This window comes from Paramisgurnus dabryanus, chromosome 5 (assembly GCF_030506205.2).
Source record: "Paramisgurnus dabryanus chromosome 5, PD_genome_1.1, whole genome shotgun sequence".
NCBI classification, from domain to species: domain Eukaryota; kingdom Metazoa; phylum Chordata; class Actinopteri; order Cypriniformes; family Cobitidae; genus Paramisgurnus; species Paramisgurnus dabryanus.
In genome coordinates, this window is record NC_133341.1 from 12,702,112 (window position 1) to 12,729,848 (window position 27,737).

At 36.1% G+C, this 27,737-nt stretch overlaps 1 protein-coding gene across 1 annotated transcript; it reads left to right on the top strand.

Annotated features, from left to right (window-relative positions):
- Positions 1–343: 343 nt before the first annotated feature.
- prkg2 (protein kinase cGMP-dependent 2) lies at positions 344–26,553 on the top strand. Its single transcript, XM_065267018.2, has 19 exons — positions 344–508; positions 1,470–1,966; positions 3,254–3,420; positions 3,997–4,110; positions 7,209–7,314; positions 9,620–9,683; positions 11,415–11,492; positions 17,847–17,941; positions 18,121–18,189; positions 18,274–18,372; positions 18,494–18,647; positions 18,932–19,068; positions 20,076–20,165; positions 20,978–21,119; positions 21,197–21,360; positions 21,504–21,626; positions 22,169–22,231; positions 25,055–25,121; positions 25,422–26,553. Exons 2-19 carry the CDS (start codon positions 1,485–1,487, stop codon positions 25,515–25,517), a joined length of 2,310 nt encoding a protein of 769 aa, XP_065123090.2. The 5' UTR covers positions 344–508; positions 1,470–1,484; the 3' UTR covers positions 25,518–26,553.
- Positions 26,554–27,737: the final 1,184 nt, after the last annotated feature.

The window sequence follows — 27,737 nt, forward strand, 5'->3', positions numbered from 1 at the left end:
AAAACTGCACTGAAATCAATTCAACTCAGTTTAACTTTTTCCATAGAGTAAATGATTTGCAGACTGTTACAAAAGACATTTACTTTGTATGATGTACATGTATGAGCAACAGTGTGGAGCTCTGTACAACATATGCACACACCAACATTACAAACAACGACACTTCAGACTGAACAAACACAAAAACAAACAAATAAACCACATTATTAATAACAAATAGTTTTATTAATAATGACTGTAAGAGCGTGCGTGCAAAGAGAGAGAGAGAGAGAGAGAGAGAGAGAGAGAGAGAGAGAGAGAGAGAGAGAGAGAGAGAGAGAGAGAGAGAGAGAGAGATGCTGGTGTCATGAAGCCATGACTGTTGCTGAAGAGACTGACTGGAGAAATGACACATGACTACAGTCTTTGTTTGTATGAGGCGCGTGGACACATGTGGACAGGGACACACGCATACAACTCTTTTAAATTTATTTTACTTTCATAAGTAACGTCGCAGAGGAATTAAACGGTAGGCTTTTTATGTTATTATAAACATTCAGAAACTTTATGTTTTCCTGAACCTGTGCTAGTATGGTAAAGCGCTGGACAGGTGTCATTTTATAACACGTGGAGATATCGCGATATGAGCATTGAAAATTGCAGTTTGTCATTTATGCATTTATTACAACAAAGCGATATCTATTTAGCTCGGTTTTATTGTTTAGCATCAGGTTTGCGTATTAACGTCGACTCTACATGAAATAACATCTCTCTGAAGACAAAAAGATAAATTCAACATTCAAACTTTAAACAAAATGAATATTGTGTCGCGTAACGTTACTTTGTATTTAACAACGTTTGGATGTAGGCGTCTATATCTGAACACAAAACACTGTGATTGTCATTTTTTTTCTGAGTTGTAGGAGTGTCCAGTGTCCATTGTATGTTTGTTAACCATAGATGATAAACATTTCGTTTTCCTCACGAATAAATGCCCATAAAGAATGACTGTGCCAGATTCAGTTCAGGAAAGAGCAGATTGCAGTTCATGGGGTGCTGGTGCCATCCGGTATTACTGTGCTTCTAAATTATTGATTAGTTTTAAATGTCTCTCTCTCTCTCTCTCTCTCTCTCTCTCTCTCTCTCTCTCTCTCTCTCTCTCTCTCTCTCTCTCTCTCTCTCTCTCTGAGAGTTGGACATTTGGATGATCATGTGTCTTGTGTATAAGCTCTTCATAATTACATGCATATCAGTGATAGGTAGATTAAAGGCTCGGGTGGATCCTCTAACCTTTACCATCAAAGTTGTGCTCTGTAGGGGACAAATGACAGCATCTGATCTGACAACATGAGATCAGCACACACCCAGATAAACAGCAGCATTATTTATATTATTTATCAAGAAATGTCTTTTAATATTTAATATCGATCACATACAGTAAACAAACATTTAACTTTTGTACATTCAACTTCAATCATCTTTTATTGCAGAATTTAGGTGCCAAAATGGGAAATGGTTCGATGAAGCTGAACCCATTTAAACAGGTCAATGGCTCAGCCAAACCCAAAAACAACGTGGAATCAAGTTCGCTTCCTCATGTGCTCAGATCTAGAGTGGATGAGCTCGAAAATCAGCTAAAGAAGAAGGACGAAGACCTAAGTGCCAAGGAACTTCAGATCAAACATCTAGAGGAGCAACTAGCCCAACAAAGACAGGCCATCTCAGAGATCTCTGATGCTTTAAAAAACAAGTGCTTCCAACTCAGCAAGCTTCAGGATGCACTGAAGAATCAAGGAGAGCTGGGTCTCCTGCCATCACCTATCAAGGATAAAGTCAGTCAGTGTCTATCCGGTCTGCTCAGAGATAACCTTAACAGGAGAAAAGGAGCAAAAGCTGGGGTGTCTGCAGAACCTTCATCCAGAACCTACGACTCCAACGGCATACCGAAATTCTACTTTGAGAGTGCACGAGTCTGGAAAGAGCAAAGGTGGGCTATCATGCATAACTTATTCTCAGTGATATCCTACTAGTAATTGGGACTGTGTGCATAATAGGCTATTGCTTAATTAAAAATCAGCAGCTTTTACAATCAGTACAGACCAGTAAATTATGTACTTTGTCTTACTAAAATATCAATAAATGTATCCCAGTCAACACTGAGGCTATACCCTTTAGGTGGACATATCATGAAAATCTGACTTTTCTATGTATAAGTTCTTTAATTGGGTCCCCAGTGCTTCTATCAACCTAGAAAATTTAAAAAAGATCAACCAAGTAACTTAGTTTTGATAAACCATTCTCTGCAAGCAGAAAAAATAAAAGGTCACTGAAATTTGGCTCCCCTTGTGATGTCAGAAGCAGATAATACCGCCCCTTAATCTGCACTATCCAATCCCTGCACTGCTATTTAGTGCAGAGATCAACTCATTTGCATTTAAAGGGACACACCCCAAAACGGCACATTTTCACTCACACCTACAAAGTGGCTATTTTAAGATGCTATTATAAATTATCTAGATGATATTTTGAGCTAAAACTTCACATATGTAGCCTGGGGACACCAAAGATTTATTTGACATCTTAAAAAAGTTTTGCAAAATGTCCCCTTTAAAATGTATATATTTGGTCCTAAATAGTTCATTTAGTACCTTGAAGGTACATATTAGTATTTTAAAATGTACATATTGGTACAGAATGAATACTATGACCCTTTTAAAGGGTACTGACCCTGTGACTGCTGGGGTACATCCTGCATTTTAAGCATTTTTTTCTAGCAGTGTATCATGAAAAGATGCATGTTTGTTAACTTTAAAACTTCAAGTTCAAATCCGCACCTGACCAGGTTGTTTGATGTAGGTTTTTGTATGTAGTTCAGTGCAGTTTTACAGGAATATTCATTATTGTATCTCGGCTAATAGCAAGCATCCTTAAAGAGCTCAAATAGATCTGCTGTTTTTGCATGTTGGTAATTAGTCTGTGTTATTCATATGCTAAGCTTTAAGAGCCCATGCTGCGTAGATACTCATTATGTTGGAAACCTAAGTTGGCCTAATCTGTTTGCTGAACACCATGCTGAGGTTCATTATGCTGCCTGTATTCTAACATTAACAATCAAACAACTGGTGCACTTGACAGCTGAAGGAAAAGCAGCCCAATTAGCCTATCCTGAATATTTTGTTCTTGGTCATCATATATTAAGTCCGTCAACAATGAGAATCGATAGCCTAGTCAGCAAGTGGCATTAATATAAATAATGTTTGGTGTATTTTAACAGTGTAAAGAAGCTCCTCACAGATGCTTTAAATAAGAACCAGTATCTGCGGAGACTGGAGATACAGCAGGTGAAAGACATGGTGGAATGTATGTATGAGAGGACGTACCAGCAAGGGGAATATGTCATTAAACAAGGAGAGCCGGGGAATCACCTGTTTGTGCTTGCAGGTACAGTATGAACTACGTATGTGTGCGCATTTTGACAACGGAAGTATAGCAAGAATCAGCAGTGAAGCAAAACATAGAGAGAAAAGTTATTTAAAAAAAATTACTTTATCAACTTTTTTTACACAGCTACCAGATCTGTGTACTGATAGTGGCCAGATACATATATACGGAAACCGTTTTGATAAACTTTCTGAGTTGCTAACACGTTAGAACCACTGGGGAACAACACCACTTCCCTTGCCAAAATACGCGCGCAGACTATTTGACCACATGAGTTGTAGTAGGATCTATAAGGTCTGTTTACTAATGTGAGCTACTGAGCCTCATGAGCCTAGATGTGAAACAGCCAATCAGAGCGGAGCTCAACATTATTATTCATGACCCTTCCAATAATAGACCATTTTATTCTAGGGTTGTAAATGGACAGTTAAAAACGTTTCTGGACAATTTTTGCACTGAAAAAAAGTTACATACATTGTATGAAGATATCAGAGAACAATTTAATTTTAAAATTAATGCATTATTTGTCATCTTTAAAAATCAAATTAGTGTTAAAATGCCATTTGCACTTTACAGATGGAAAGCTGGATGTCTATCAGCACAATAAACTGCTCACATCAATAGCAGTCTGGACCACATTTGGTGAATTAGCAATCTTGTACAACTGCACCAGGACAGCATCGGTAAAAGGTAAAAACTTTCATATGTACTTCACTGTATGTCTGAAATTTGTCTCGGATAAGAGAGATCATATCGAGCTTGTTCAGTGATGGCAAATAAGTGATTGTGAAGAGGTGCCTGCCCTCATAATATATTTTATTCTCTTAAAGTGATGTGCAGTAAAAAACAAATCATTCAATAAGTTTAAAGGTGGTATGTGTAAATTTAGCGGCATCTAGTGGTGAGATTATGAATTGCAACCAACAGCTCACCCCTCTATTTTAAAGGAAAAGTATGTAAGAAATGAATATCAAATAATTATAAAATGGGCCTGATATGTCACTAGACATTAAGAAATCATTTTCATTTCAAATACTTATATCACTGACAACAGTGTTATGGCCAGGATATTGTCATTTAAAAAGTGGAGTTGCAGCCCTCAACTGATGTTTATGTTGTCATTTTGTGTATTGGCCACCAGCTGTGTGATTGCAGTGCCAGTTTAAGCCACAAGTTTTGTGATTGGAGTACCAGTTTTGGCCACAATCCTACATACTGTTCCTTTAAAATGCATATGGTAGCCGCCACAGGACAAACATGTCGTGCTCTTTAGAAAAGTTTGTCCTTTAGTAGAAACATGACGGCGACTTCCATGTAAGGAGACCCGCGGTGTATGCAGATAAAAACGGCTAATTTTAAGGTAATAAAAACAATATAGTTCATTATGTAAGATCTTTAACCCTCAAACGCTCCTCATTTTCTGTTTACACTTCTGGCCCTTGGGGTCTATATGACCCCAAAATTGAAAGCATAATTGTAAGAAAAATATACATTTTCAATAATACAAATAATATATCATTTTTTTTTGTTTACTTCTCATCTATACAATAAAGCTGTGTTTTGAGAGATTTTAAGTACTTTTTTACCTGTTTACCACTAAAATCCTCAACTACACCATTGGCTTGCCTGAAAAATATCATATTTTTATGAAAATTCACATAAATTTTGATCTAAATTTAATTTAAATTGTTTTTAGATATTGATATAGGTGTGAAGTGTGGAATTCAGGCATTGGTTTTTAGAAAAAAAAAACATAAAAGAATAACAGTGTAGGAATCAAATCATTTCGACCGTCAGATTCCCATAGAGACCCATTCATTTTTTCTGGATATGGACAACTGCTCAAATCATTACTTTTGTGATATATTTTGTAAATTTATGTTTATATAAACATTAGAAAGGATATTAAAAATAAATATTATTTCAAATAGTCATTTTTTATAGTTTTGATGCATTTTGAAATGTCTGTTTTTACAAAATGCCACAGAAATTTGACTGAGTGTAAGTGTGTGTGTCTGTGTGTGTGCGCACATGTGTGTGCGTGTGTGCGCACGTGTGTGCGCTCGTGTGTGTGCATATGCGCGCGCGTGTGCGTGTGTGTGTGTGTGTGTGTGTGTGTGAGAGAGAAAGAGAGAGAGAGAGAGCCAGCATGTGTGCTTGAGAGAATGTGTAAGAGGCAGAGAGAGAGAGCATGTGTGTGTGTCTGTGTTTGTGTGTGTTTGTGTGTGTGTGAAAGAGAGTGTACATGTGCGTGCATTAGTTCACACCCCTTTATATCTTTTTTCTACATTTGTGGCTAATTTTATTTGCCAAATTTTATAAAAATGCTCTCTGTGTTAGTCATGCGTGTGTGTGTTTGTGTGCGTGTGGTTGTATGTGTGTGTGTGTGTGTGTGTGTGTGTGTGTGTGTGTGTGTGTGCGAGCGTGCGTGCATGCGTGCGTGTTTGTGAGTGTACATGTGCGTGCATAAGGTCACACCCCTTTATGTGTTATTTTCTGCATTTGTGACCAATTTTATTTGCCAAATTCCACGCAAATGCTCTCTGTGGCAGTCATACCTGTGTGTGTTTGTGTGTGTATTTGTGTGTGTTTGTGTGAGCATGTGTTTTTTGCATTGCATTTGTGCACAAGTACCAGGCCTTCATTTCTGTGTCAAAATTTTCAGATTTATGCTGGATTTATTGATATTTATTTTTTGACAAATGGAAAAAAAGTAATGTTTTTTGCATTTCCCATTCACTTTCAATTGGGGTCATATTGACCCCAAGGGACAGATTGATAAAAAATTTTTTACATACCTTTAGAAGAACCGAATCAAGCCCAGTTTTTTTGTGTATGTAAAGATAGATTATTTAGGAAAAGTCACAAAGTTTTACATCTCTGAGATGAATGGAACCTTTTTTTTTAACCAATGAAATGTCGTTTGGGGTCATATAGACCCCAAGGACCAATTGAGGGTTAAACATCACTGACAATATAGTTATGTAGATTATATTGCATTTCTTTCAAGAGATCTTTCTAAAAGTTACACAATGCATCTTTAAATAATAAATCAATCTTCTAGTTACATGAATCTATTATTAGGTAATTTTTTAATGTATGCAGGTCACATCACGGAGAAAATGAATGTTCCTCAGATTGTATAGAAATTGTTTTATTTCTTAAAGGTGACATAGAATGATTGAACGGGGCATTTATCCTTGTTCTGTGATGTGACACGTAAACAAATTTTTGTTTTGTTTGGGTCTGTAATGCCTTAGAAGCTTCCTAAAAACCTCTCTCAGATAGCTCTATTAGGGTGGGGGATTTTAAACAAGTGGTTTTGCACCTATTTGGCTCCCCCTACTGGCTTAACTTGCAATCTCATTACTGATTGGCTGACTTTGCTGCCACTCAAAAAATTTAGCCAATTATTTTAAAGTGGAGGGGGAGTTAGATGCCTGTGATGTCATAAGCATCAGTTTTTCAGATTGGGCTGTTTTCTGGCTGACATTTCTAAAAGAGGAATTTCTATGAGACTGAAATGTTAATCATGTCTAGCACTTTCGGTAGACTACCATTATTCAACAAAGACAAGGTAAAATGGTTTTTCATTCTCTGTCCCCTTTAACTTTTTTAGTCAACACAATCAAATATAACCACTGAGGCCCTATTGGAAACAACTCTTGTTTGCTGGTCACTGAACCACTGAAGTCTAAATTTACATCAGTTAGTGATGGGAAAAAACGTGATGTAAAACCTGGAAGTTCCTGGTATTCCGCTTACCTGTTGTTTTGTTGTGTTTGCAGCGGCCAGCAACGTGAGGACATGGGCTCTGGATCGCGAGGTCTTTCACAACATCATGCGGATGACTGCAGAAGCTCGCCACGAGCAGTACCGCAACTTCCTGAGGAGGTAAACCTGCAGTTTGTTATTTTCTTTGGTGACTTAGCTGCACAATCTGCATCCAAACATTACCTGGGCCTGAGAACATCAAGGCCTGGTTTCACAGACAAGTCTTAGCTAAAGCCAGGACTAGGCCTTAGTTAAATTAAGATGTTTAAGCATCTTTAATAAACATGCCTTAGAAAAAAGTGTTACTTGTTTGTATCTTGAGACAAATCAATAGCACTGGCATATTTTAAGATCTGTCAGCACAAATTATTTTCATTTAAGACAGATTAAACATGACAGCTTAGTCTAGGACTGGCTATGTTATTGCATGAAACAGTGTCTAGTAGAGATGCGCGGTTGGCGGTTACAGCCGCGGACTCCGCGGATAAACCGCGGATCGGGCGGATGACGTGACGAAAAATAATATTTTAATTAGATTCGGGCGGGTGGCGGATCGACTGCTTGTTAGCTGTGTCCTTCTAAGCATGCAACCTTAAAAGTTGAGCACTCTGTCTTTCAGGGTGGCAGCCTCAGAAGTTCTCAAAGAGAACTGAAATGAGACGGTCTAGCCATCTGAGGACCCATAATTTGCGTCACCTGTTGCACGCGCCCCCAGTAGCCCCCACCGCGCCTGTCAGCAGAAAACAGCGGAGACATTTCTGACTTATTAAAATAAATATGTAATCAAAAATATTAATTTATTTCAGAAAATATGACACATTGATGTAGATTAAACTATTCAACAGTATATCAAATAATCAACCTTATGTTGCAAATATACGCAACATAAACAGAATAATATTAACACAAAACATAACTTATAATACTAAAACAGTGACAAGAAAAAGTTTTCTAATACACTTTTATTTAATAAAGGTTTTAATTGTTTGGGATAGCCTCGGCATGTTAAGAATCCATTCGTTCTATCATTAACAGCGCAGAGAAATGAGGACGCATTTTGACATAGCTCTTATCAATGCCTCAAAAAATGAGAATTAAAAACAAAGGAAATAGAAGGTCAGAAAAGGTTTGCCTGGAATAAGTTTTACAAAGTGGTAAATCAGGATGACACCAGTGCAGACTATGTCATTTGTGCGTTTAATTTAGGCATTACTTATTTATTTATTTTTGTCCCGTGTGCGCCGATCGGAGACTGAGTTCACTGCTGATATTCTAGAGCTTTCTAGTCTCGCGGCTGTCATCAGCAGCGTCTTGCATCGCCCAGTCAGCGGATGGCGGGCGGGTGCGGTTTTAAAAACTGGTCAGAAACGTTGGTGCGGATGGATGGCGGACGGATGATGAGTTTTGTGATGCGGTTGCGGATGAAATAATAGCCCATCCGCGCATCTCTAGTGTCTAGATCAAACAAACAAACAAACAAGCAAAGCGTTGCTTGGAATTTTTGCGTCATGATCTGAGCTATTGATAATAAAGGTCAGTTTATTTTATGGTCTGGTTGCAATGACCTCTGTGACCTCATTGTAACTATAATCTAATAAAAACATTAAAGAAGTAATTTAATTAATATAATGTCTCTTGAAAATATTATATAATAAATGATAAATAATAGATAGTATTTTTTATAAGATAAAATAATTAGAACAGTACTTTATAGCAGGAGTTATTTAACTTTATTATATCACATATGAAAGATGAACCTAGGGACCCCCTACCTATAATATTTATTTATTTATTTATGATGCATAACAAACTAAAATGGCTACACTTAGAGTAAGGCCTTATGAATAAACCTCCAGAGAAACATTTTCAGTACAGACCTATTTGAACTGCAGCAACTTTGACAATAAATCTTGTTTCAGCTTTACAAGGAATACTGCCTTACAAACCCTATTTAGTGAGATAAAGGGGTCTGTAATAAGGAAAACACACTCAAAAGTTACAAAGCAAATACAGTATAAACAATTTTGGGATGTATGTACCAAACCCGGAGTCTAGTGCTTTCTGGGTAGTAAGAAATAAGAGATAAACCTAATAAATAAAAACACATAAAAAATAAATAGATTTTTTTCCCCAGACTTTTTCTGGGGATCCCCTAGAACTTCCTTAAGGACCCCTGGGGTTCCCCAGACCCCAATGTGGAAGCCCCTGCTCTATTGCACACACCAACCAGTGTTGGAGAAACCATGATAATACCTGCATCAGTTCAAGCTTATTTAACAGACTGCATTTTAATGATATTTCACTTGACATGATCATGAATAAATTAACATGAATAATTTAAACATGAATAAATGTCAGAAACATCAAATGTTTACTCGTTCCTTGTTTCCCGCATCTCACATTATTGTCTTTTCTTTTATTTCAGTGTTTCACTTCTTGGCAGTCTGCCTGGGGATAAACTAAATAAGATTGTTGATTGCTTAGAAGTGGTAAGTAGAATTAAAAATAGTCTGGTGATTCGAAAGAAACTAAACAGCTCTTTATCAATGAACATTTGACAGTTAGATTCTATTCAAGCATTTTTAGTGGCTGCTTACCTTCAATCGTCCAGACTCAAAGTGACAATTCTGGATAAACAGTACTTAAATTATTACATCTTTCATCGCTCGGCCCAGTATATTGTTACCATAGTTATTTGACTAAGGCCGAGCGAAGTGTTCGCTCAAATCGAGGGGATGAGTGATTTGTTAAAGATGTTTGTAACAGCCAGTGCAGGCTGCCGACTGATTTACTCCACTTCTCCATGAGGGGCCGAAGTGAGTTTTTCTTAAAGAGTGTGGGCTTTGTCAAGTCAATGTCAAATAACCTTCCTTGTGTCCTTCTATGCTGAAAACATCAAGGACATTCCTCTCGATTGTTGGCCCCAGAGGTCGAATGGGAGAATGTCGTTATTCAATCACTCCGATGGAGTTGATTATATTCCCCTCTCTAGGGGTTAGGAACCAATGTAACCCAATAGTGGCCCAGATGTTTCGGACTGAAACAGGCAGATAATGTGGAACTTCATCATTAAACAGTGGGGATTGGAATGTAGAGAGGAACGCTAGGAACAGACAAATGTTTTTGAGACCCGTGGCATGCAGAGAGAGCATCTTAAATGAAACCGTGTCACGTTGTAGGACGGTTTGGGATGGAGATCTGTTGAGAAGGTGGACCAGAGAAATTAGCACCCTTGCAATTGAGAGTGCTTTGTAAATGGTTGTTGATCATTTTCTAGAATGCTTAAATGATTTAGTTGGTGAAGCTCAATTTTCAAATGATTCATATATTTGATATAAGATTTAGTCTCTGACATGCAACCAAAAACACCAGCAACAACAGTTACAAAAATACAAAAATGGTTTCAATGTTAGTTCACACAATTTGTGGTTACAGTAGCTATATTAGGGGCTTATTCATTAGCATTGCACCCAGTTTCTTATATTTTTTATTATTCTTGTTTATTAGAAAGAAGTTAGAGTGTTTAAATGTTTTGTAATGATTTGCCTTGGTGTCAGGAGTAAAATTTAAGTACTGCCTTTAACCAGAATACTGCACTGTAAAAACATATATTTTTATGTTACTTTAATTTAACAAATTAAGTTTAACAATTTCAACCTGTTTTTTAAAGTTATGTCAACTTATCACAAATCAAAACTTTAAATAGTAAGTTGAATTGACTTGCAAAACCAAGTTGTTTTAACTTTGTGGTTCTGTACTTGTCAGTATTTGTCTACTTTTATGGCAACAATTATATAACAGTATAACTGTGTTTTAATGCTGTGCAGTGGATATGGAGAGCTCAGATGCAAAACTCTCTAAGTGTGTTTGATATGTTTTCTTGTAGATGAGCATTATTTTTATAATTCTTAATAAATTTTGCCAACAAACTGGTATTTCTGAATGCTTGAGGCTGGGATTAAGCATATTTGAAGTGAAAGTATTTGATGAACGTATATTAGCGAAAGCATTTGCTTTATATAATTATCTTATTTTTGACTGAGGTGGCTTAAGAGTCTTTTGTATCTGAGCTCCTCATATGGAGACACATCCTCACTGTGGAGTCAAAAATGACAGCCTTTCTGCTACATCATCTGGGTTTATCCCTACGGGAACATGACAGCAGTGGCTTGATGGTAAATCAATAGCAAAATGAGATTTGTCTTGTGTTTCCTGATCAGGAGTATTATAATAAAGGAGATTACATCATCAGAGAGGGAGAGGAAGGAAACACCTTCTACATAATTGCCAATGGAAAGGTAAAATGCAATACATTATCATCAGTTCACTTTCCCAAAGGTTGGGTTCGTGTACGGCAGGGGTCGGCAACAGGCGTGGCCCGCCAGTAATATTTTCTGGCCCGTCGGATTAATTTGAAATCCGTTTTTTTTTTTTTTTTTATCACACTTTTTTTTTTTTAAATAACAGTTTACAAAAATGGCCCCGTGTATCATTCCTTCATTCGTTTTTTCAAATCAAAACCAAAAAAAAAAGAAAGAAAGAAAAACGACTTGTTTTGCTATTATTTATTTCCTGAACTAAAATCAAACGACTCGTTTTCTGAATGTGCGCTCAGATCAAAAATAACAAAAATGAATGAAAACGGGTTCGGACAAATTTTAATTGAACACCTCAGCAGACATATACCAATGAAATAAATTTAAACAGATCAGGTACTAACAGATTACATTTTAATAAGGGTTTTAATAAGGGTTTGAATAGAAACCTTTCCGGTAAGTCTCATTCGCTTACAGTCCGACTTTTGAACTTTTTTCATTATTATTTATTCGCGTATAACACACTGACAAATAATATGTATTACCTGATAAAAAAATATTTGCGTCGTGGACAAGTTGCCACCGGCTCGCAAGAATGTCCTGAAAAAAATGCGTATAATAGCTAGATTAATCTTAACCGGCCGCTCTTTCTCGTTCTCTTTCTCTACCAGCGCATCCGCGATCATAACTGTCATTAGATTTTGAACATACTTCTAAAACCAACCCATTCTCACCAAAAGCGTACAAATGACACGCAGTGTGATTATCGTGCAATAGATACGCCAAATTCCGATTTTGCGTGCATATGATACGCCAGTCCTTCCCATTCACTTATATGGCGAATCGTTTCGTGACGTTTTATTTATTGTTTTCTCATTTGTTTTCTGTTTTTTTTACCATTTTCGCTTGGGTTTAGGGTTAGAACAACTTTTTGTTATATAAAAATGACATCCTAACCCAAACCCCAACTCTAACCCCAACTCCAAGCGACCATGGCTTAAATATAGATAAAAACTTAGAGAAACCTGTATATTAAATAACCTGCTTAAACAAATGTGAAATCTAACCCTAAACCCAAGCGAAAATGGTTTAAAAAACAGAAAACAAATGAGAAAACAATAAATAAAACGTCACGAAACGATTCGCCATATAAGTGAATGGGAAGGACTGGCGTATCATATGCACGCAAAATCGGAATTTGGCGTATCTATTGCACGATAATCACACTGCGTGTCATTTGTACGCATCTTGGTGAGAACGGGTTACAACACAATCAATCAAATAATTGCAGAGGTTTGACTTCATGAATCATTTGCAAATTTACCTCGTAAATCATGTCAATGCGTCACGCGTGAAGACGTTAAACTCCGTGACATTGCAAATTCCTGAAAAGTAATTGCAGGCATTTAGAAACCACTACACAAAATATGATAAAATAAACTCTTTTACTGCAGTAATATTTTAACTATTACACTTTTAACGTAGATTTTAAAGGAATCTACTGTTCTGTTCTGTTACTTGAACTTGGGGCTCGAGCCCGACCTTAGGTTCGACAGCAAGTCAAGTTCGTTTCCCGTTAATTATTAAGACTAAATGGGCAGGTAAATTCGTTAAAAAATGAAAGTAATCCGCCAAAATATGGTTTTACATGTCTATTAAAATAAAGCCATTATTAATTTTCCTAACGCATAGTTCTTTGATCTTTACCTCCTTTTAAAAATAAATTTGGCAAAGGAGGATTTTCAGCAATTTGTTTGAACAGCAACTCTGCAACCAATGGTTTCGGTATGAGTGAGAGGCTTTGTCCTATTTAATTTATTATTTATATTTCATTATTTTTTCTGTGACATTTTTTCTCTGCTAACAATACAATGTTAAAATAATATTTATATTGGCACGAACACAATTTTTGTATAACATTTATAATTGTTATAGGCTACTTCATCTCTCTTTTTTCGTTAGAGACATTGAATTTGAGATTCTGGGAACGAGATCTAACGGTAAGTTTTGCGGACCCGTCAGGTCGGGAAATAAAGCGGGTGAACACAGAGTGTATTTTAAGCGGTTTACTGAATAGAACCTTGTCGGAGCTGGACAAAAAGCGGAGACCTCCTTAAACCTTAGGTGTGTATGTGTGTGTCCCGGATAAATATTAATAAAAAAAGGAATACAGTTCAAAAGTCGGACTGTAAGAGTCTTTCATGAGAGCATAAATGCCTGTAATGTTACCACTAATAGTACTTGATCTGTTTAAAATGATTTCATTTATATATTATGCCTATAAAGGTGTTAAATAAAAAAATTGTCTAATCCAGTAATTAATTTTTTATCTGAGCACACAATCAGAAAACCCGTGGTGGTTAATTTTTTCATTTTTGTTTTTAATTTAAAAAACGATTGAACGAATGATACACAGACCCATAACCATGTTTTTAGCCATTTTTAATGCCGTCTTTCGTATTTTAAATAGGAAATAAAGACAATGTTTCTTGACAAAAGATCAGATAGCCTATACTAGGCTAATTCAAAATAAGACATAAGTGTGCCAACAGCAGTTGGCCCGCCATCTACTGGCTAAAAAAAATATTGGCCCGCGGCCAAAGTTACTTGCCGACCCCTGGTGTACGGTATAGGGTCAAAAAATTTGAGACCTCCAGGAAATCCAGGATTCAAAATTCAATTTATATAAATATTTTAAGGTCACTAATCAAATGTTTCATTGACCGTGCCATGTTCTTGGTACAAAAGGTTTTAGATGCACAAAACAGTACCTCACTCTCTTTGAAGATCATAAGATGACATCACATTTTCAAATCATGCTTGAATAATATTAAAGGGGCCATGGCATGAAAATCTGACTTTTTCCATGTTTAAGTGCTATGATTGGGTTCCCAGTGCTTCAATCAACCTAAAAATGTGAAAAAGATCAACCCAGTAACTTAGTTTTGGTAAACCATTCTCTACAAGCACAAGAAAAAAAATAGGTCCTTGAAATTTGACTCTTCTTATGATGTCATTAGGATCTCTTATTATAATAATACCGCACCTTAATCCAATCACATCACTGCCATTCAGTGTAGAGAGAGAGAGAGAGAGAGAGAGAGAGAGAGAGAGAGAGAGAGAGAGAGAGAGAGAGAGAGAGAGAGAGAGAGAGAGAGAGAGAGAGAGAGAGAATAACTTAATTTCAACAAACCACCATCATTGTGATCAGTGTTTGCACTTCATCCCCTCATTTTTTATTTAAAATGACACACCCAAAACGCCATATTTTTGCACACACCTACAAGGTGGCAATTTTAACATGCTATAATAAATTATTTATATAGTAGGGGAGAGCGGGGTAAGTTGTCACACGGGTAAGTTGTCACACTGTTAATAACTCCAACACTAGAGGCTCTATCTCAAAAATCAAATAGCCACTTTATGTGACTTCTTCTTCTATAGTCAACTTCCTGTTCACATGTGGTCAAGATCACTGTAATCTGAGGTTAGCACAATTTTCTTATTTTTCTGCTTAAAAAGTAAAAAAAAATCACTTTACATTTTATGCAATACAACTTTGTTAGGTGTGAATGTTTAAAATGATTATTTTGCACAAAATAGAGGAGACCGTAAAGTGTCTTTTGATACTTTAGCTAAAGTGATATGATGAGCTAAACTTGAGATTTAGACAACATTAGCACACAAGTAAGTATGGGGCAAGTTGTCTCAATGACTTTGGGGCAAGTCGTCACATCTGACAACTTGCCCCTGTACAAACAAACACATCGAACATGCTCAGAAAACATGATATAGAAAAGAATAAGCCTCAATCTAGCAAAAAGCTGTTTCAAAAGAAAGGGAAGCAGAAATCTGGACCTATGAAAAACAAGGCAGCTAAAAGAAGAAAAATCATGCAACAGTCATCATCAGATGATGAAGAGTGCTTCTGCCTCGTCTGTGTAGAGCCATTTTCAAAGAGTCGTCCAAAGGAGACCTGGGTAAAATGTGTAAAATGCAACAATTGGGCCCATGATGCTTGCACCTCAGGCAATTTATGTGTGTCAGAATTGTGATTCTGGAGATGAGTCCTATTAGTCATACAGGGCATCTGTTTTGTTCAGAGGTTAAACATGTTAAGTTAAGCAAGTTATCTGCAGCGTTCCATTCAGTTATCTGGTTTTATGTGAAAGCCATAGCACATTTGAACCAAAGTTCAAAGTAAAGTGGTCTTGCCACTTAATTGAAATGTGCATTATTTGGATTGAAATAATTGTTTTTCCAGATTCTCCAGGCACGGATGTTTATATTTCCAGTTTGGTTTGAGTTTAAAAATTAAAATTAATATTCACAATTAAGTAGTTGTGTTCTTATTTTTAGATAATCTAGTGTGACAACTTACCCGCCCTAGTGTGACAACTTACCCTCCGATGGGGCAAATTGTCACAAGTGCACAGTCACTATTCAACAGTCTACAACTCTGTAATGAGATAAGATATAAAGATGTTATGAATACAACATATGTGCCCAAGACTTCCTTCTTTCATTTGGTATGAGATTTATACCATTTTGATGTATGGTGCTCAGTAAATGTTAGACAGTGTGAAAAGTGTGACAACATACCCCGCTCTCCCCTATTTTGAGCTAAAACTTCACATATGCGCTCTGGGGACCCCAAATATTTATTTGACATCTTAAAAAAGTCTTGTGCCATGGCCCCTTTAATTTTCAGATTATACACAAACTTTTAATTATGATAAAAACTCATTTTGCCTGACCCTGACCCTACATTTTTTTTATTAAATTAGAAAAATGCAACCAAACATTTCCAGTGATTGCCTCAGCCTTTTGAACACCCAAACATTTAAGAACCCAACATTTTGGGCTAAAAGAACCCCTTTTTGATCCAACTATTTTTTTTAAATAACCCAGCATTTTAAAGTTTATTTTTACTTTGTCTAATAAATATTCAAATCTGTCAGTCTGGTTTCAACATACACATTCTTCATCAAAATACTTGGAATAATTAATATATGAAAATAGAAATATGAATGTTGTGCATGCATAATATTACCGTATGATCATTGTTATTTCTTTCTTTCTTCCAAGAAGCTTGTAATAATAATAATAATAATAATAATAATAAATTGTAGACTTTTTAATCCTTCCCATTGTAATTAGCAATATAAACTTCATTACAGTATATAAAATCACAAATGTTGTTTCCCTATACACAAATTCAAGTCATTTCAACTATTTTCAAAAGTGATGAGTTGCTGTAACTTAATAAAGTTGAATTTGCTTTAGTTATGTCACCTTTTTTTATAAGTAAGAGTAACTGATCACCAGTCAATACAGTTAAAATGACTTGTAAATCCAAGTTGATTGAACATAAAAATTTAAATACAAAAAGATTTTCAAACAATCTACTGCTAATCTATAACAAAATACAGGTGATTTAACTTATGGAGGCACCATTTCTCTCCACCAGTAGTAATCCTCATGGACTTGACTGGAGATGTTGGTCTGTGTCTGTGGGAGGTCGAGTGTGTTGAGATAAATCAGTAATTTGACACCAAAGGGGTTAAGAGACGGGGCTCTCCGCTGGGAAGCAACAGGAACTGTTTAGCATGAGCTAGTCAGCTTTGGGTCCCCTGTTGGTTTCTGCCCCACTGTAGCTGAAGACGGGGGGAAGGAAGATGTTTTACTGGGGGCAGCGAATTTAATTACCGGAAATGATGGTTCTCGTCAGTCTGTCGCCACCATGTCCAGGAGCGTGTTGGGAATAAGGCCATTAGCGCTAGTCACCAAAAACGGCCTATCGGAGAGGTCAAGAGGGTCACCATAGTTTAGTAGATCATTTTACAGAAACCGATTCTGTGAAGCAATTCAATTTTTTTCAATAGCATTTTTATTGATTACATGTTGCCCGATTGAAAGATAATATTTTGTGTGGTCTATGCATTGTTTTATAAGCTATGACATGCTGTTATAGGTAATGCATATATATTATTGTATTATTTATAAATTGAAAATTTGATTGACTCTATAAAGGGATACAGTAGTTCACCTAAAAATGAAAATTCTGTCCACCCTCATGTTACAACAGAATATATTTTGATACATGATGGTAAGCACACAGTTGATGGTACCACTGACTTCCACAGTATTTGTTATTCCTATTATGGAAGTCAATGGGTACCGTCAACTGTGTGCTTACCATCATTCATCAAAAATTGTCATACGCATACAGGTTTAGAACAACATCAGGGTGAGTAAATGAGAATTTTGAGTGAACTATCCCTTTAAAGCAGTAGGGTCTATATGCATTTTAAAAAGTAATCATATGTTGCCCAGATTAAAGTGACACAAAGCACACAGGATCATGAAGAGCCTCAGATCATCAACACCTTGGGGAAAGGGGATTATTTTGGCGAGAAAGCCCTCATCAGGTATAGACTTTCTTCAATCCCTAGCATCAATTCTCATTTTCTAGCTTGAATCGTACTAGAAAAGAAAATATCAATGGTCAACTTTAATCATCTTTAATGTTAACTATTAGTTTATTATTACACAATTGAATTCCTTCCCAAAACATTTAATGCACTTAATTGTTTCCTGTTTGTCACAGTGATGATGTCAGATCTGCAAATATAATAGCAGATGAAGAAGGCGTGGAATGCCTTGTTATTGATCGAGAGTAAGCTTCATCCATGATTTCATCACATTCATTACTAATGTACGTGTGATGTTTTAACTCGCTGTTTCGCTGTTTCTTTACCAGAACGTTCAGTCAGACTGTTGGGACGTTTGATGAGCTGAAGAAGTACCTTCAAAGTTATGTTGACAATTTGTCACGTGATGATAAGAAAAGAAATGCAAAGTAAGTGCTGGTTGTTCACTTCTCATGTAATTATAATATATCTAAATTTTGATCTCAACAAAATGACTCGAATAATGCTTTTTGCCAAATCAATCATGTAAATCCTCGCTAATTCTTTTAGGAGGTCAGGAAGCAGCACCCCATCCACCCCACCAGTGTCACATGATATGATAGAGCTGAAGGAGACAGAAACCAGCTTTGGATCTGCTATACCTTTCGGCAGCCTTGAGCTTATTGCCACGCTGGGAGTGGGGGGCTTTGGCAGGGTTGAATTGGTAAGAATCTCAAGCACTGTCAGAATAAATGGTCAAAATAGGTATCACAGCTGTCACTGGCTGGACCTAAAGAGTTAATGTTAGTACCTTAAAAGGTTTATTGATACCAAATGTATACATATCTGTACCTAATGGACCTTTTTAAAGTGTACTGCCCTGGGGTACTGTATGTTGACCAATTTTGCATCATATAATCACATTTCACCCTTTATCATATAATAAATAGCACACAAAAAATCTTAACTTGGGTGATATCAGCAATAATGATGCCAGATTTCCTCTAGGTAAAAGTGAGGAATGAGAATGTGACATTCGCTCTGAAATGCATCAAGAAGCGGCACATCGTAGATAACAGACAGGAAGAACACATTTACTCAGAGAGGAAGATTTTGCTTGAGACCAACTCTCCTTTCATTGTTAAGTATGTATGAAAAGCACTTTACAATGTACAAACTTAAACCTCAGCTAACACTGTTTATATTATACATCTATTCATTCCATGCTCCCATTTATCAACAGAAAGTGCGTACGCTCGAAAAAATGGGGCCTGGTTTGTTTCAGGGCAAAATATGGACAAACTCAACATTTGATTTAAATTACTTGTCCAGAAAATGTCCATATTTGACCCAACCATGGGTAAAAACAACCCAGATATTTGGGTTGAAACAACTTAGGTTAACTTTAACCCAACCTTTGGGTTTATCCTTGTTTTACCCACCATTTGGGTGCAGATTTGGTTTGAACACTGGGGAGGAGGTGCATGAGGAGGTGTGACAGAACAATGCTTGTTGTTTCAACCCATAGTTGGGTCAGATATGGACAAACCCAACTGTTGCGTTATAAATAACCCTACTGTATTACCCAACTATGTGTTAAAACAACCCAGCATTTGGGTTGAAATTAACCCAACTGTTGGGTTTATCCATATTTGACCCAACTAGGGCTGTCACGATTATGAATTAATTGCCTTATAAATTGTGACGATAAATGACGATTAATTGCCTGTTTTATTGTTTTGAGATTTTTTTTTATAATTTTAATAATTTTTTCATAATTTTTTTCTTTGTTTATGAAATAATTTTCACATGTTGTTTTTATTTAAATTAAATCTTTTGCAATGTTTATCTGGCAGTAAATATTAATACACTTATCACATTTACAAGTAATCTGATACTGCAGCTCCCCCTTGTGTTTTTTAGAAAGATGTGCAATCATTGCGGTGATCTAAAATCATCGTGATGAGGTCAAAAAATTACAATGAAACAATAATTTAATCATTGTGACAGCCCTAAACCCAACTATGGGTTAAAACAACCCAAAACTTTTAAGAGTGTATATATGATGTTTCTATTGAGTATTGTATAAATATTGGAAGGGTGTCGTACTTGCACGTTTTGATCATTGGGTGGGCTGTGGTTTTGCTTACAGAATGTATAGCACTTTCAAAGACAACAAGTATGTGTACATGCTGTTGGAGGCTTGCCTTGGTGGAGAGATCTGGAGCCTTCTGAGAGACAGGTTGGCTTTCCGTGGAATTATTTCAGCTTATTTTACACTGGTTTTGATGCTAAACAACATCTCTACACATTTAAAAAAAGGTACAAGAGTTGACACTAGGATGATACCTTTTAAAAAGGTCCTAATAAGTACCATTTTATCAATGTGTACCTCTAAAGTGCTTTTCCATTGAATAGTACCCCACGGGTTGGGTCGGTTTAGCTTACTTTTTGGGGGCTTTTCCACTGGGTACTTTTTTTTTAGTACCACCTCAGTTGGGGTTCAAAGCGCGCTAAACTGATACTAAAACATGACGTGAAAACACTGTAGATGACTGATTGGTCTGAGAGGATCGTCACTACCAGCTGCATTGCTAAACACAAGATTAGCTTTATCTTTGTCTCGAGCAAACCTGTGGTCATCTGTGCTTTGTTGTAAGTTCCCAAACTCCGCTTTAGCGGTGAAAAACATCCACATGCTGAGAATCAGGAACACCATACCAGTGTTTTCCTTGCAGTTTGTGCCGGCACATCCGCGACAAACTCAATGGAAAAGCTAACCAAGCCAAGGTAAAGTGAGCTGACATGACCTGACCTGTGGGGTACTATGCAATGAAAAAGCACCATAAGGTAATTTTATGGTACCAGTATGCACCTTTTGGGTACAAAATATTACTTTTTGAAGTGGTACCACCCCAGTGAGAACTAAGACCAGCTGTGCTGATTACCAGCATATGTCTATTTTGGACACCGGTCTACAGCATGAAATGCTAGTGTGCGGGTGTTGTGAACCATGCTTTTCTCACTCTCAGTACATAAATATTTTAAATCCAGAGGAAGTTTTGATGAGTACACTGCCAAGTTCTGTGTGGGTTGCGTAACAGAGGCCTTTGACTATCTTCATAACAATGGAATCATATACAGAGACCTAAAACCAGAGAATCTGATGCTGGATGCGGATGGATACGTCAAACTGGTAAACAAACTCACTGAGTGCATATTTGGCTGCATCATTGCAATGCAGCAATATGAATCGAAAGAATATTTTTTCAGGTGGATTTTGGCTTTGCAAAGAAGCTCAAGTGTGGCCAGAAGACTTGGACTTTCTGTGGGACTCCAGAGTATGTTGCTCCTGAGATCATTCTCAATAGAGGTCATGGCCTCAGTGTGGACTTCTGGTCGCTTGGAATCTTGATCTTTGAACTTCTCACAGGAAGGTTTGGATTAGTTTTGTTCTCTGTGTGTGAAATAAACTTCTTGAGGAATTTCATAATACATTTGCGTCGATGCATATGGTTAGCAGTTCAAAAAGTTACTCTAGTAGATTTTGAATATGTGTTTGTTCTTATTGTTTCCAAAGCCCCCCTTTCACTGGCTCAGATCAGATGATTATATACACATTCATACTTAAAGGAATAGAGAAGATGGATTTTCCTAAAAAGATTACCAAAAGGCCAGGTGATCTTATACGAAAGCTGTGCAGGTATAGTTACCCATCAGCACTCTGTGTATTGTGTTATTTTATGTCACAAAAGTGAGTCAAGAGACAATTCAAACATTTTAAAATAAAAAAAAATAGACATTTACTTTCTATAGTATTGACCCTGCCTGTAAAAATCCAGCCTAAGTAATTTTTTTGATGTACTGTTATCTTCATAAAATCATCCTACATAATTCTGTGAGTCCATCTCAAGGTTGGAAATGAAAGTAAAGTCAATGAGTAACTTTTTTGATTTTTAGGCAAAAAATACGCAAAAATTCTGCCAATGGAATAAGAAACATTTTCTTGAATTGTGTCTTCTTGAAAAGTGTTTATGAAAAAAGTTAACTTATTTCAAGATTTTTTTTATTCCATTGGCAGATTTTTTTTTCCGTTGTTTTAAGCACTTTTTGTCTAAAAACTAGACTTATTTTCTTAAATTTTTAGATATTTTTTGCTGAAAACAAGACAAAAATACCATGTAAGAAAGTCATTTTTTGCAGGTAAATGAATAAATATATTTCTGTTGTTTTTGTATCATAAAGGCAAAACCCTTCGGAGCGAGTGGGCAATATGAAGAATGGAATAAGAGATATTAAAAAACACAGGTGAGTGTATAACAGTCTGACAAACACAAGTAACAGATGTTGGTTAAACAATAACTTTTTTTAGCGTAGTTTTATAGATTGCAGAGTTTCTTTGGAGGCTCTGCACCTGCAGTCTGTTTAGACCGACTTTAAAATGCTTACAGCTGAACAAATTTGAGAGACCGACCGCAGCTGGTCCGTGCTGTTGGCTTACACGTTATTGTCTTGTCTGTTTGATTTCTCTTTAATTGTAGCCAAACGAAAGTCTGTTTCTAATTTTTATAAACATTTCTCTTTCTGTACATACTCTAAACAACAAAGAGGTTTACAGCATGGAATTATTTCCAGAAGGTCTTTCAAACTTATATTTTAGCTCTTCTAACAGAATATGCCTGGTCTCATATTGGGGCTGACTAGGTGGTTTCATTCTGAGTAACTAAGCTCTTGTCGTTGCTAAATTTGCTACCAACACTCTAAGGCTGTCTAACTGGATTTTCCAGTGAACTCAAGCAGATAATCTCTATTTATCATCTTTGTTACATATATATTTTTTTAAATATATAATTATACTCTACAAAAACGGTGTTAAATAGCACTAAAAGTGGTTCTTGGCTCTTAATTATCGAGGAACCATTTAAGTGCCATAGCACCGATGAAGTACCTGTGTAGCAAAATGGTTCCTCTGTGATTACGAGCCAAGAACCACTTTTAGTGCTATTTAGCACTGATTGTTTTTTTAGTGTACATTACCTTTACATTTCCAATGACTTCTATGATTAAGTAACAGTAAAATTATATTCTGTTCCTTATATATGTTTCTGTCAATGTATTTTTGTGAATGCCAGCTTACACATGTGTAACTATTTAACTGCAAAGTCAAATTCAAAACACAAGTTTATGATTACTATCCGAGGCTGTAAATGAAAATTATACCGTTCGAGTAGAAATATTTATTTAGTTCTCAAAAACCTACACTGCAAAAAACGACTTTCATACATAGTATTTTTGTCTTGTTTTTTGTAGAAATATCTAAATATTCTTAAATCAAGATGCATTTTCATAATGTGCAAACTGACCTAAGAAAATAAGTCTAGTTTTTAAACAAAAAAATATCAAATTTAAGTGAATTTGTGCTTAAAACAATTGCCAAAGGGTTAAGCACATTTTTCTTGATTTTTTTTTCTTGAATTAAGTATTTAAGAACAAAGTTCAAGATTTTTTCTTGAATTAAGTATTTTTAAAAAAAGTTCACGATTTTTTTCTTACCTCATTGGCAGATTTATTTTTTGGTTGTTTAATGCACAAATTCACTTAAATTTAATATTTTTTTGTTTAAAGAGTAACTAAACCCTAAACCAACTTTTTTAAGTTAATGATCTGTAAGAATGATGCTTTATTAGTGTTGTTTATTGATTTTAGTAAGTTTTTTGACATTTGGGAATAAAGTGTTTCAATACTACAATGTATGGTGTAAAAACGTCTGATTGCTGCCCTCTTCAGGTTGAACAGTGGCTACTGCAGTTAAATTTTCCTATTGGATGTTGGGTCCAAAAAATAACTCGTGACGTAAGCAGATTCAAGCTCACCACGCCCTTGTTACGATCTCACCACACACTTAGTTCGTCCCCTCCGTTGGGATCTGCCCAATTTCTTGCATTTTTCGAATTTTGCCAGTGGGTGGAGCCACGCTCTGACCAGAGGTTTAGTTACGCTTTAAAAACTAAAATTTGCCTAGTTTCAGGTTATTTTGCTCATTAAGAAAATGCAGCTTAGAAATTAATGCAATTTTTAGATATATGTACTTAAAACAAGACGAAAATACTGAGCCCCTAAGGTGACATTGGAGTAAAAAAATCTAAAGTTTAGTTTCATATGCTCACGAGTAGGGCTGGGCAAAAAAAAATCGATTTTTCGATTAATCGTTTTTTAAAACGTGGTCGATTCAGAATCGATTCTCAAAGAGCAGAATCGATTTTTTTCCCCATTTTTTTTTTTTTGCAAACATTGAACGTAAGATTAATGTTAATCAAATTACTAGTCTTCTTCACTAGATGTCACACTCTTTTTTGCAACGTTGATGCTACCTTCACATAAAAAGTAAGAGGTATGGAAGCATTTTAGATTTTGCAAGCAAGACGACAAGGTTAGTGTTGTGGCTTTTAATTTCTTTTTATTAATTACCCACTTGTAAACTTATGTTTACTGTTTTTTTTTATTAATATAGTATTTGTATTAAATCTATATTCATTAGTAGTTTCACGCGAACATGCGAAATTTAAATAAAAAAAAATTCTGCACATGAAGGTTTTGCGTGAGTACATGAAAGTTTCACATGAGCACATGAAACTAAACTTTATTTCAATAGTTCGCCTGCGCATTCAGATCTTAATGATTAATGGTAAACAAACTTGGCTTGCTGTCCTCGAAGGGAGCTCTACAGCTGAGCTCTGAACCTTCAGAGAGAGTGAACCTGAGGCAGGGGCTCGAGCCCCAAGTTCAACCCCCCTTGCAACAGAAATGCACAGAGGAAGAAAGAGAGCAGTGAAGGAGGAGATGGGGAGGAGGAGGGATGCCGGAAAAACTGCAGCTGGACCCGGAGGCTGGAAGGCTGCCTTATATACGCCCATAATGATGATTGACAGATCTGAATGTTTAGGCTCCTCTCGAAACTACGTTTAGAACTACAATTAATTTTTGCTCCATGTCCCCTTTGGAGCTCCGTATAAAAATACCAAGAAAGAAAGTATTTTTTTGCCATGCACACGCTCTTAACTTTTTCTACAGATTTACCTTCAAAGACTTGATAGATGATGGTTACTTTTGTTGGTTTTAACTTTTTTGTAGATGGTTTACAGGATTTAGTTGGGGTGGTTTGAAATCCAGAAATCTGATATCACCTCTTAAAAGAGAGGTAAGCCACATAGACACAAGTGCTTAAAGAACAAATAATTTTATGCAGTAATTAATTCATTAAAAACAATTGGATTTATCCATTAAAATGTGACATACAACAAAACAATTCTCACTGAAAAAATGATTCATTCAATTTACTAAATTTTTATGGTAAGTTTTTATGGTAAACTTTTGTTTAAATGTAGCTTAAATAAATTGATTGCAACCACTTACCTTAAAAAATTGAGTAAATTGAATGAATCATTTTTTTTCCAGTGCTCAAATATCTGAGATCTCAACTTTTACTCTCATTCTTCAGGTAAAGGGACCCACTGACCACAGTTACTTTGACAATTATCCTCCCGATGATGAAATTCCTCCAGATGAAATGTCTGGTTGGGACATGGACTTCTGAGTGACCCCTCTATGGACCTCATGTTGTGTGTGTTTTGAAACAGTGTGTGCTACACAAATCTCTTCTGCCATTTCCCTTCTTCAACATGTCTGCCTCGCTTACAAGGAACCTCAGATCCCGAACAAACAGTTTATGTGCTGAAACAAAAGACTCATTGACTGAAATCTGCTGTTGTGCTGGAGTGGGAGTCATAGCAGAGGAGGAGAAATATATGAAAGAAATTGTTTCATCATTATGTCACGGTGTTTAGATTAAAAGCTGTACATTGCGATGAACATAAAATACATAGAATTTCTCTGTGTTTGTCCGAAACTTAACCGCAGGTTTGGAATGCAATGGGACTGTGTTTGAGAATGATGCAGAGGCGGCATCATAGAGGATAGTGTGAAACCATTGGTAATATTTACCTAAAGATGTGGAGAATATTTTGTGGTATGGCAGGATTGTGAGATGTGCTGTGTTGCTGATGTAATCTATTTGAACACCAGAAGGTAATAACCACCTGTGAATGCCAATGATGAGGTTTCAGAGGTTAACCTCACAGAGTGACTTGCAATGCACTTTGTGCAGTTCAAGCAGAGTTGTGTGAAAAGTCGTATTTTTAGTGACTTTTCCTGGAGCTTGCGAGGTTCACGGTGGCCTCACATCTGCACCAGAGCCAAATACACTCTTAAAAATAAAGGTGCTTAAAAGGTTCTTCAAAGCGATGCAATGGAATAACTTTTTTGGTTCCTAAGAGAACCATTCTCTCAAAGTTTCTTTAAAGAACCATTTCTTCATACATTTTTATAATCTAAAGAATCTTTTTCACCTTAAAAAAATATTTTGGGAAGCAGAAAGGTTCTTCAGATGTTAAAGGACCATTCAGACATAAGAGGTTCTTCTATTGCATCATGAAATGCTTTTATTTATAAAGGACAACATCACAGTTTTTCAATATTTTACTATGTTCTTACCTCAACTCAGACGAATGAATACATATTTAACTTTTTAGAATGGGTGCACTTAATCTTTGTACAGCACATCGTGAATGTGTTAGCATTTAGCCTAGCCCCATTCATTCCTTAGGATCCAAACAGGGATGAATTTACACTGTCAGAAATAAAGGTACAAAACTGTACCTTTTCTGTCACTGGGGCTGTACCCTTTCAAAAAGTACAGCTTTGCACCAAGGGATTTCATTTTAGTACCTCAGAGGTACATACTGGGACCAAAGAGAGCTTATTAGTACCTAAAAAAATACATATTAGTATCTCAACGGTACAAACTGGTACTAAATGTTTACATATCTGTACCTAATGGTCCATACAATTACCTTTTTAAAGGGTGCTGCCCCACTGACAGCTAGGGTACATATTTTGACTTTTTTCTAACAATGTAGGTCCTTAAGGTAAGGTAATCTACCCAAAATTGTATTCTGTTTTGTATTCCTGTAAAGGTACCAAACGGAAACTTAGGGTACAGCCCCAGTGACAGAAAAGGTACAGTTTTGTACCTTTATTTCTGACAGTGTAGAAGCCACCAAACACTTCCATGTTTTCACTATTTAAAGACTGTTGCAAGAATAATTACATAAGTATGGTGGCACAAAATAAAACGTGGCGATTTTTTGCAGATTTTATGGCTCTTCCGCCATACAATATAGTTCTCATTTTTTATCCGTTTAAAAAATCACCACGTTTTATTTTGTGCCACCATACTTACTTGTGTTACTATTCATGTAACTCATGTCTCTAAATAAGGAAAACATGGAAGTGTTTGGTGGCTTCTTAATTTATCCCTGTTTGGATCCTAAGGAATGAATGGGGCTATGCTAAATGCTAACAAAATTACTGCACGCTGTACTAAGATTAAGTGTACACATTTAAAAAAATAGGTATGTATTAATTCATCTAAGTTGATGTAAGAACATAGTAAAATATTGAAAAATTGTGGTGTTTTCCTTTAAGAGTGTATGTTTTGCTGATGTAATGCTTGACCCTGTTGGTTATTTTATTCTCCTTTTTTTATGTGAGAATTTACATTTGTCATCTTAAAAGATATTTTAGATAGTCATTAAGTGTTACAATAGGCTATTGTACATATTACATTCAGAACAAACAGACCTAAAACTTTATCGTTTGTGATTATCGTGTTCACTTTCATTTTTGTTGTGACCAGTTTTGTAGCACAGAGGATTTTGCGCACCATTTGTAAATGAGAAAATCTATTAAATAACAT

What these genes read in the sequence shown, in the direction of transcription:
- prkg2 (XM_065267018.2), top strand. Translation starts at nt 1,485, where the DNA reads ATGGGAAATGGTTCGATGAAGCTGAACCCATTTAAACAGGTCAATGGC. An exon ending in TTGTTGATTGCTTAGAAGTG is followed by an intron (nt 9,684 to 11,414) that starts GTAAGTAGAATT and finishes TTTCCTGATCAG; the next exon opens with GAGTATTATAATAAAGGAGA. An exon ending in ACATAATTGCCAATGGAAAG is followed by an intron (nt 11,493 to 17,846) that starts GTAAAATGCAAT and finishes TATGTTGCCCAG; the next exon opens with ATTAAAGTGACACAAAGCAC.